The 10,359-nt window shown below is 40.1% G+C and overlaps 1 protein-coding gene across 1 annotated transcript; it reads right to left on the bottom strand.

Moving 5' to 3' along the window:
• Window positions 1-2,180: 2,180 nt before the first annotated feature.
• RAB39B (RAB39B, member RAS oncogene family) lies at window positions 2,181-7,976 on the bottom strand. The gene is made up of 2 exons (XM_020889569.2): window positions 7,418-7,976; window positions 2,181-5,017 (listed from the first exon to the last, which is right to left on the bottom strand). The coding sequence occupies exons 1-2, from the start codon at window positions 7,630-7,632 to the stop codon at window positions 4,591-4,593; spliced, it is 642 nt and encodes a 213-aa protein (XP_020745228.1). The 5' UTR covers window positions 7,633-7,976; the 3' UTR covers window positions 2,181-4,590.
• Window positions 7,977-10,359: the final 2,383 nt, after the last annotated feature.

Raw genomic sequence — 10,359 nt, 5'->3', positions numbered from 1 at the left:
GTCCATGGGGTCACAAAGAGTTGGACACGACTGAGTGACTGAACTGAACTGAAGTTCCCTTTCCCTAAACCTTGTTGTTTCCCAGGGCAGACTAAGGAGTTAGACTATGTTGCACTGTCAGGAACAACAACTCAAGCCACATCTTCTCTAGGATCAGGAAGCTGCTTGCAGATTTCAGCAGCTGTTGGTTTCAGAACTTGATGGAGGTCAGGGAGAAATCCATGCAGACATCTCAAGGTAGAGAATCTAAGATTGAGTGAAGGGCAAGTACAAACACCCTGAGGTGTGAATCTGCCGGGGGTGTTTGATGAACAAGGCCACACAGGTGATGCAAAGGGGTTGAACTTCATTTTTAAAAGTTTTTCTGAAGGCCACTGGAAATATTTTGGGTTTTCAGCTGACTAAAATGGATAACCACTGGGGCATTACAGCTGATTGCTTATAATAAATGTTTTATCAGGCTCCCTCTGGCTGCTGTGTGAATAGACTCTGGAAGCAGGGAGATCAGCGATCACAACAACTTTGGCAACAAATGACAGTGTGACATGTTACACTTCTGACCCTAATAGACATTAAAATGGAGACATTGGCTACACAGTTGGTTCTAAACATGTAAACTTCATGGGAGAAAGAGATGAGCTGGAGATAGAAATTCAGGACTCATTGGCTGACAGATGATATTTACGGTCATGTAACTGAATGATATTGCATTTTTGGTCTTTCCCTCCCTCCTTTCTCCCTGCCCTCCCTACCTCCCTCATTCACTCATGATTATAAAAGTGATAAAGCTTATGGCCAGACTCTGAATCAAACATTTTCCCTTTTTTCACATGTGTGTTCAGTTGCTCATTTGTATCCTACTCTTTGTGATGTCATGGACTGTAGTCTGCCAGGCTCCTCTGTCCATGGGATTCTCCAAGCAAGAACACTGGAGTGGGTTGCCATTCCCTTCTCCAGGGGATCTTCCCAACCCAGGGATAGAACCTGTGTCTCCTGCATTGCAGGTGGCGTCTTTACTGCTGAGCTATTGGGAAGGGCTTCCCTTTTTTTTTTTACTCCGCCACCAAATATGTGCTATAAACCCTAGGCAGTGTATGGAACTCTTGTGGTGTGACCTGGGCTCCATACTGCAAGTGATTCTGACACAGACTGCACACCTTAGTAGTACTTGAAAAGACGAAAGCAGTGTAGCCTTGAGAAAAGAAGACTTTCTAAGGAAAACAATTGTAATAAGCTACACGGCATCTATCTGAAGATACACGCACCCCAGTGTTCACAGCAGCACTATGTACAATACCCAAACCATGGAAGAATGTAAGTGGCCATCAACAGACAAATAGACAAACAAGATGTGAGATATATATATATGATATGTTATATATATATATATGATATATATATATATATATATATATATATATATATATATATAGTGGAATATTACTCAGCCATAAAAAGGAACAAAATTGTGCCATTTGCAGAAACATGGATGGATCTAGAGATTATCATACAAAGTGAAGTAAGTCAGACAGAGAAAGACAAATATATCACACTTACATGTGGAATCTAAAAAATACAATAACTGCTGAATATAACAAAACAGAAGCAGACTCATGGATATAGAAAACAAATCAGTAGTTCCTAACAGGGAGAAAGAAGAGGCATGATGGGGTAGAGGATTAAGAGGTACAAACTACTATGTATAAAATAAATAAGCTACAGGGATATATTGTACAGTATGTGGAATATAGCCAATATTTTGTAATAACTTTAAATGGAGTATAAGCTATAAAAATACTGAATCACTATTTTATACATCTGAAATGAGTATAATATTGTGAATCAACTATACTTTAATTAAAAAACAACCCCCCCCAATTTTTAGGAGCTATTTAATAAAAATAGTTAAAATTTAAACAAAAAACCCTTGACTAAAATTTGCAATGATTCATATTTAGGCTTCACAGAACAAATGTTTGCAAAGGTCATATGGCATTTTCAGGCATTAGTGAGGTCTCTGTGATTTTCAACATGATTATCCTGTAACTTTCTGGCTTTAAGATATTGGTGAGTACTGTTGTGCGTATGTCCCACCTACCTGATGTTCTTGGTAGCAGTTGCTACACTGTAGGGACAGACTCCTCTGGAAATAGCTACAACACACACTTGGAATCTCACAGTCACGTAATCAACCATTTTACTAAATACAAGCATATTTTCATTCACATACAGCTAAAGTTTTTCACATTTCATTACAGTGCACAACAAAGTGAGGAAAAGTACACAGTACATTTTATTCTGGAATATGAGGCAATCTAATCCAACATGCAGTTGTGGTCTTTGTTACAAGTTAGTTTATCTTGTCTTCACCTATGTAGTAAAATAGCTTCTAGAGCTTTACCCTTAATATTGTACTAACACCCGACTTTTTCACACATTTTCCAAAACCCACTTATTGCAGTGACAACAGCACTGAATTCTAAAATGAGTTTTAAAGTTCTAGAACTTGTTTAAGCAGTTAAGCCCAGCCACTTCTGCTGAATCTATGATGAGTATTTTTAAACCTGCCTAAAAATGCAAAGAATGAGAAAAATATACATATGATGTGTTTAAGTCAAGAAAACGATAGAGAGTTTTGTTTCTATCTTTTTTTTCTTGAACTGACAGAATCCAGTCAACTCTCATCTATCCACTGGATAATCTTGCTTTCAGAATCTTCTAAACATAATTAAGTATAGTAGTTGATGAAATTTTGTGTTAGCCCAATTTACTATCTTTTATTTGTCTTCTACAACCACAAATCTGGCAACTTAGTTACTCCACCCAAGCTAGGCCATGCTAAACCAAGGAAGAGATGATGATTGGGTCACTTGTAGTAGATGCTGCAGGTAGGTCCAAGGTGGTTTGTTTCCATAATTTTCACGATTTTGCTGCTTTATTCTGGCTGAAGTAAATCCTTCAAATTTCAGATTCAGTTACATCCATTCTGAAATTCAACACCATATTTCAAAGCAATTTACCATCCTCAGGCGTTCCTATCACAATGGAAATGAGAAACCTGACTCTAATCAGAATTTTTTTTTTTTACTACTAAAAGTATGGCTTTTGCCTAGCTGAACTGGCTACAATCAAAAAATCATTTAAAGCATCACCTCTCTTCAAGAAGATAATGGAACCACAAGGCAACCATTTCAAGTTTCTGATGCAACTAGTTAGCTGTCTTTTCACCTGAGAATTAAGAGTTAACTTTGTAGGGTAGATAGAAACCCAGTGTAGGCATATGGCAAACAAGGAGCCAAGGTCATTGTGAAGTGAGTATTTACCCCCATCCCACTCCCCGTTGCTGTATTTAGCTCCTTTCAATAATATATCCACTGCATTTCAGTGATAAGAACACTTATAACCCAAACAGTTCTAACATGTGTTCACTGTGCAATTATTCACTTGTGTAAAATCCTCTTTTCGATAATACCTGAATAGGCTTTACCTTTGACTTATGCCCAGGTTTCCTCAGGGTTAGAGCTGAGTTATAATCAATAAGGAAACATATCCTAACATGTAGAGAATATTTATTTGCAGTCATATCTCTTCCAAAGTAAACAATAACAGTTTATTCATCGGACAGCAGGATGATGCACTGAAGTAAGAATCAGGAGTCAGAAGACCTTCACTTTGGCCTAGTGACTCTCCTCTGCCTCTCAGGTAATTTTTTTGTAAACTGGGGAAGAAAACCTCATGGCCTCTTACAATGATCAAACAGGTCATTCAGTGAACCATAATGTCTGTAAGTGTGACAACCCCTCCTAAGCAGGTGTTTACGTTCAGATCATAGTCGCCAAAGCAGTGAAACCCCAGGTGTGGTCAGAAGCGAAAGGGGGATGGCATTGGTGTTAATAGTATTTCTCTCTTCTAATTCCATGATAATTTGCATGGGAAAATTTCTTAAACACGCTGGTCATTCTTGCCCAAGACTGTACATTTTTTTGAATGTGATAATAACAGTGTATAAATTGACTCCCTCTTGACATTCACACCATTTTTTTTACCAGAACACCAGGCCTTGAATGAGTCTTATGAAAAGACTGGCCCATACCCCTCATTTTACAGATGAGCTGTAGAGAGCTAATTGGTACCTTTTAACCAAACCCCACACATACATTTAGTGCAGGATATTCTCATTGGTTGGGTCGATATCACTCGTTTTTGTAGACTTGATCATTGTTCCCGATGTGATACTTTACTCCTTTTGACATATTTTATTATGATCATGACCTATGCAACACCAAGAAATAGTTGTCCTAACTGTGGGTGTACTTTCCTGGGGGGCCTGGTTCCCTGGACCTCAGCTTCTTGACATACGGTCTACAAAGGGCATACAGAGCAGCCAGTGTGCAGCTTGGGCTACAAAACAGGGCCAGTTCCAGCCCCCAGGTTCCACCACCCACCCACTCATCACCTTCCCCTTGGGGAGGAGGCTCACTTGGTATCCAATATAGAGGTTTAAGTTCTCTTGAGTCACACGATGATTCTATCATTTTGATCAGCTGGAAGTCCAGGTGGGACAGCAGGTTTTGGAGACACAAGGGCTGACTAGCACAAACATCTTCTCTCTGATTTGACTACCTCTTCTGAAGAGTGAACCACGTTGGGGACAAATCCACTCTTCACCCCTTCCCAGCCCTCCTGGATAGTAATATCCCCCCTTTTCACCAGCTCATATATGTCTCTCGTCAGGTCTGTGAAGGCCTTCTCCACGTTAATGGCATCTCGGGCTGACGTTTCAATGTACTTCATGCCATATGCAGCAGCCAGTTTCTCAGCCTCGTGGCGAGTCACTTGCCTCTGTGTATCCAGGTCACACTTGTGGCCCACAAGGACGAATACAATTTGGTAGGGCTGGACGTGTACTTTGGTCTCTTCTAACCACTCGTGGACATTCTGGAAAGACCTGCGGTTGGTAATGTCAAATAAGAGAAGACCACCTACTGAGTTCCTGTAGTAGGCACGAGTGATGGATCTAGAACACAAGAGAGAAATCAAGATTGAATGCCAAGCCCAAACTGCTGTACTTCAGTGAACTCAAACAGTGGTCTCTAGTTAGCGACAGAGTCCTTCGGTGAAAATGCTTTTCTCTTTGTAACAAAGGAATACAAACATCATTCCATCATAATAATGATACATGAATTTGCAACTGAGCTATACTTTTCAATTGAACTAAACTTTGAGATGGTATCTTCTAGAAATGAAAGCTCATGGGCATACAGGCACTTTCCCTCAACTTAGGTCGAACCATAGTTAACCTGTCCATTCTTGCCACTGAAAGCTGAATGAGACTTCCTCTTCTGCTAAGTGGGATATCTAAGTAAAAAGTTATCATGAAGCAAATGAAATAATGGATTAAGTACTCTGTCACCTGGAGAGCTCATTACAAATGATCATAGTTGGCATAGGATTTTCTAAAAAAGAAAAATGAATTTATGATAGTTGACAGGAAAAACAAGTATATATCACAAAAGTGCTCTATCATCACCATATTTCTCTGTTACCTTTTTATTTTCATCAAACAGAGGTCTTCAATCTCTTCTGTGAGGAGGAACACGATTTTTTTTTTTTTTTACTTTTCAGGCCATGTGGGAATAGGAAAAAGAGGGATTGTCTGCAAAGACCTTGAGCCAAGTGTCTGTCTGCCCCACTTCAGAGAGGCTGACTCAGGAGCCACCAGGTGGGAAAAACTACCTAAATAGACAAAGCTTCCCCTTAAAATGATATGATTTATTTAAAGCATTGTAATCAGAATGTTTCTAAAATCTATTATACATTTTCTTTACTTTTGAAACAGAAGAAACCACATATATTTTTGCTTCTTGATTTGAGGAGCTTCATTTTCAATGTGCATTATGGTACTTTTCTCAGGGTGTCTTAGACATTATAGAACTATTTGCTTATCCAGTCACTTCCCTTAGACTACCATGCTTTTTGACCTATGTCTATTTTTAATTTTTCTTTCTCCTTGGATGAAGAACATAAACAATGAGGGACTCAATAGCTTAAGCCTTAGGACAAATGGCCCAGTAATAACAGAACAAACATTGTCCAGGGAATGAAGTCCTAGCTAGATGATGGTAAGAACAAAACAGCAAAAAATATTCTTAATGTAAACAAAGTTAAAAGACAAATGAAAAACTGGAAAAACTCTTTACAACATCCATGACATAAAGGGATTAATATTCTTAATATATAAAGAACCCTTAGAAGTCACTATCATCTAATAAATAATAATCAGTGGATATGAAAAGGCTGTTCACACAGAAAGAAATTGAGACAAACACAAAAGATACCTTTTTTCGCTTATAATATGAAACATGAAATCACAAGTTCAAAGTGAACCTGGACAAGGATTTTTGTTTGCAGAAGTGGGGAAGTGGAGACAAGTCTAAATTTTCTCTACTCCCCACCCCTCTTCAACCAGCTAACAAATATCTTCTATGCTTGATTCGTGTTCACTAGATAAATAATGATTATTGAGGCATCTTGATTGAGTTTCAGCTGCTCTGCATGACTGTAGCTCAAAGTTTTCTGTATGCTGCTCTGACTTTTGTCATTATACATGCAGTTTCCTCACACTCATCAGGTGTCATTGTCTCCAGTAAGCCTTCCCTCATCTGTGTCCATACATGTAATTACGAGTGATACATACTACAAGTGAAGCAAAGGGTTGGAAGAGAAAATTCCACCTGTTTATTGATCACTCAATAAGTGCTAAGTGTTATCGTAGGCGGTGAGCCTACAAATATGAACAAGGCACTCTTTTGTGTAATTACTGACCTAGGCCCCCCTCCTCTATGCTAGCAGAGACATTGTAGGAGGGCAATGCCTGTGTCTATTTTGTTTACATGGCATCCCCTTGCAGGAGTTTCCTCCAGCTGTTTCCCCAGCCATACGTGCAGTGTCTGGCAGAGTGAATGATCATTGCATGTGTGCTAGTTGCAAAAAAGATTCAATCATCACATACATCTCTATTTCTATCTAATATTTATATTTCTGTCTATATCTTTATCTCTGCATCACCTATCTAGATCTGTCATCCTACATTAGGATGACCTGGGAACATTTTTTGAAATGTAGCATAGGGACTGAAATTGATGAATGACAGTGATCAACTCCAGCGAGTTGATTAACCACCAAGGGGGCAAGTTGGTGGAGTTGTGGTACGAGCAATATGTATTATTGACTGCCAGGATGCATCTTTCCCTGTACTGAATTCCCAGCTAGTTGAAGGTGGGCTTGAGCAGAAACTCTCAGAGCCTCACTACCTTCGCTAAGGGCGGCGACCGAGACCAGGAAGTCCTCTTCCCCCGGGGATCGGGAAAACCCAGAAGACCCTCCCACTGCTCACGGGCCGAGTCTGCGCTCCCACCTGAACCTCTCTTGACCCGCGGTATCCCAGATCTGGAGCTTGATGCGTTTTCCGGGTTCGATCTCCACCAGACGGGAGAAGAAATCCACCCCCACCGTCGGGTCCGAAACCTGGGCAAAGCGGCCCTCGGTGAAGCGGCGGATCAGACACGACTTGCCCACCGTGGAATCCCCGATGACAATCAGCCGGAACTGATACAGCCAGATGGCCTCCATGGCCGAGGCTCGGCAGGTCTCCTTGGCCCGGGCCGCGGGCGGCGAGATGGGGGCGCCAGGCCAGGGCCTCGGAGAGCGCGGCTTCGTCCTGATCTAGATCGGCCACGACGGCATCGTTGGCCTGGGAGCCTGAGGCCAGGTAGGCCCAGGCGCGGGGAGGACCGAGGGATGGATGCTGCGCTCGCGGAGGTGATGAAATGGCAGCAGCATCAGCACCACGCACTCTGACTCATCACTGACAACAGGCTTACTGTAATCCTCCAGGTAGAGGCGACGCCCAGCACCGCATTGTCTGTAAGAGCAGCGCACACAGAAATGGCCGGGGGTCTGGGGGTGGGGGAAGCTAGTTCCCTGGCTTTCTGGCTTAAAAGTCAGCATTCAAAAATCTAAGAGCATGGCATCCGGTCTCATCACTTCCTGGCAAACGGATGTGGGTAAAATGGAAACAGTGACAGACTCTTTTCTTGGGCTCCAAAATCAAAGGCAATGGTGACTGCGGCCAGGAAATTATAAGACGCTTGGTCCTTGGGCGAAGACAGTGTTAGTCACTCAGTCGTGTCAGACTCTTTGCGACCCCATGGGTGGTAGCCCCCAGGCTCCTCTGTCCATGGGATTCTCCAGGCAAGAATACTGGAGTGGATTGCCATTCCCTTCTCCAGGGGGGTCTTCCCGAACCATGGATCTCCTGCATTGGCAGGAGGATTCTTTACCGTCTGAGCCACTAGGGAAGCCTTAGAAGAAAAGCTATGACAAATCAAGGCAGCCTGTTAAAAAGCAGAGACATCACTTTGCGAACAAAGGTACCTATAGTCAAAGCTATGGTTTTTCCAGTAGTCACACATGAATGTGAGAGTTGTACCATAAAGAAGGCTGAGCACCGAAGAATTGACGCTTTTGAACTGTGGTGTTGGAGAAGACTCTTGAGTCCCTTGGACTGGAAATAGATCAAACCAGTAAATCCTAAGGGAATCAACCCTGAATATTCATTGGAAGGACTGATGCTGAAGTGAAGCTCCAATACTTTGGCCACCTGATGCAAAGAACTGACTTATTGGAAAAGACCCTGATGCTGGGAAAGATTGAAGGCAGGAGGAGAAGGGGATGGCAGAGGATGAGATGGTTGGATGGCATCACCGACTCAACGGTTTGAGCAAACACCGGGAAATAGTGAAGGACAATGAAGCTTGGTGTGCTGCAGCCCATGGGGTCACAAAGAGTTGGACACGATTTAGCCACTGAACAACAACTTCCTTTCTTCCACCCACCTCCTTTACTTAATTAAAATTTTTCTCTATCTTTCAGATAGCGAAAGTAACACCTCTTTATTAAAACTAATGAAACAATACAAAAATACAGAAAAGAAATATGAAGTTTGCTATATATTCTTCCACACGAATTTCTATAAAATATATCCATATACACATTTATTACTGTTTGATTTTACACAAATTTGATCAAACTGGACCGTTACTCTGACATTTGCTTTTTTCAATTAATAAAGAATCATAGACATCTCTTTATTTCCAACTCAGTTTCCTATTGCCATAACAATGCTGCAAAACAACCCAAATGTCCACCAACAGATAAATGGATAAACAACATATATGCTATTTCTATGAAATAGGGTTTTAAAAAGAAGAACCTGAAAGTCAAAGAGTATGAATATTTTAAATGTTATAGATAAAACTATTTTAGCATGCTAATTAAAATTTTCCAGTTATTATGGCATTTTGGTATATTTTGGTCAGTGTAAGACATCTGCTCCTTTAGTGTTTACTACTTGCTTGTAATTGAGATTTCAGAAGCTCTTCAAGCTCCCTTTTAATGAAATCTGTTGTAAAACATCAACTTCAATAAATTAGAATTTTCACAGTTCAATTGCTTATAATTTTCCAGTTATTATATTTGAAATTTCTAAATAATTCATGCAATTTCTAAATAAGGGTGTAAGACTAGATTCTTTTTCCTAAATAGAGAGAAAGCAAATTTTGTGATTTATCACTTTTCTAGTTGATAGAATTGAACATGCTCGATATGTATTTATACTAATAACTTACTAACATAATTTAAAGTTCTGTATTATTGTGATTATCATATGGAAAACCAGGAACTGATCAGAAGTGAGAGTCTTTTCCACATCTGGTTAATATAGTGAGATTGACACCCTGTGGGTGGTAAAGCATTATAAATATTCATCTTGAACCATGATTTTTACATGTTTGTGTTGTGAGGCTTGAGTGCATATTACCAGGGAAGAGAAATTCAGCATTTATCTATTTGATAAGGAAGTGAATGTCCCAGTGATTATAAAGTAAAACCACTTTGGGAATGATCTTTAATTTTCAGCATTTTCTCTAAGATTAATAATTCCTTTACCTTTTTAAAATAAAAGTGTGTACACATATGACAATGTTTATCCTCTGCTTAATGTAATGCAAAATATTTGAAGTTCATTGTATTTTTTCAATGAAGAAAGACTGTTGAACTAACGATTTAAGATACATTAAGAATTAATGTCTTGTCTAGAAACATTAAACTGAGAATCCCTTGCTAAGATATCATCATCTTTGATAACTGGAGTGCTAAGTTGAATGTCAAATAATACTTCTACTTCTATACCTGTTTCTACACTATCTGGCCCTATGGGATGGCTTTTAGGCCACAATATTATCTGTGTTAGGTTCTCTGTATGTGTATTTAATGAATAACATTCCTATGTAAAAATGT

Source organism: Odocoileus virginianus, unplaced genomic scaffold, assembly GCF_023699985.2.
Source record: "Odocoileus virginianus isolate 20LAN1187 ecotype Illinois unplaced genomic scaffold, Ovbor_1.2 Unplaced_Scaffold_16, whole genome shotgun sequence".
Taxonomy (NCBI): domain Eukaryota; kingdom Metazoa; phylum Chordata; class Mammalia; order Artiodactyla; family Cervidae; genus Odocoileus; species Odocoileus virginianus.
The sequence above is the reverse complement of the archived record's forward strand: the minus strand, read 5'-3'. Positions and strand labels throughout refer to the sequence as shown.

Bases quoted from the DNA above. Each gene is read 5' to 3' on its own strand.
- RAB39B (XM_020889569.2), bottom strand. From the start codon at position 7,632: ATGGAGGCCATCTGGCTGTATCAGTTCCGGCTGATTGTCATCGGGGAT. The intron at 5,018-7,417 runs GTGGGAGCGCAG...CTTGTGTTCTAG, and splicing joins GCGGGTCAAGAGAGGTTCAG to ATCCATCACTCGTGCCTACT.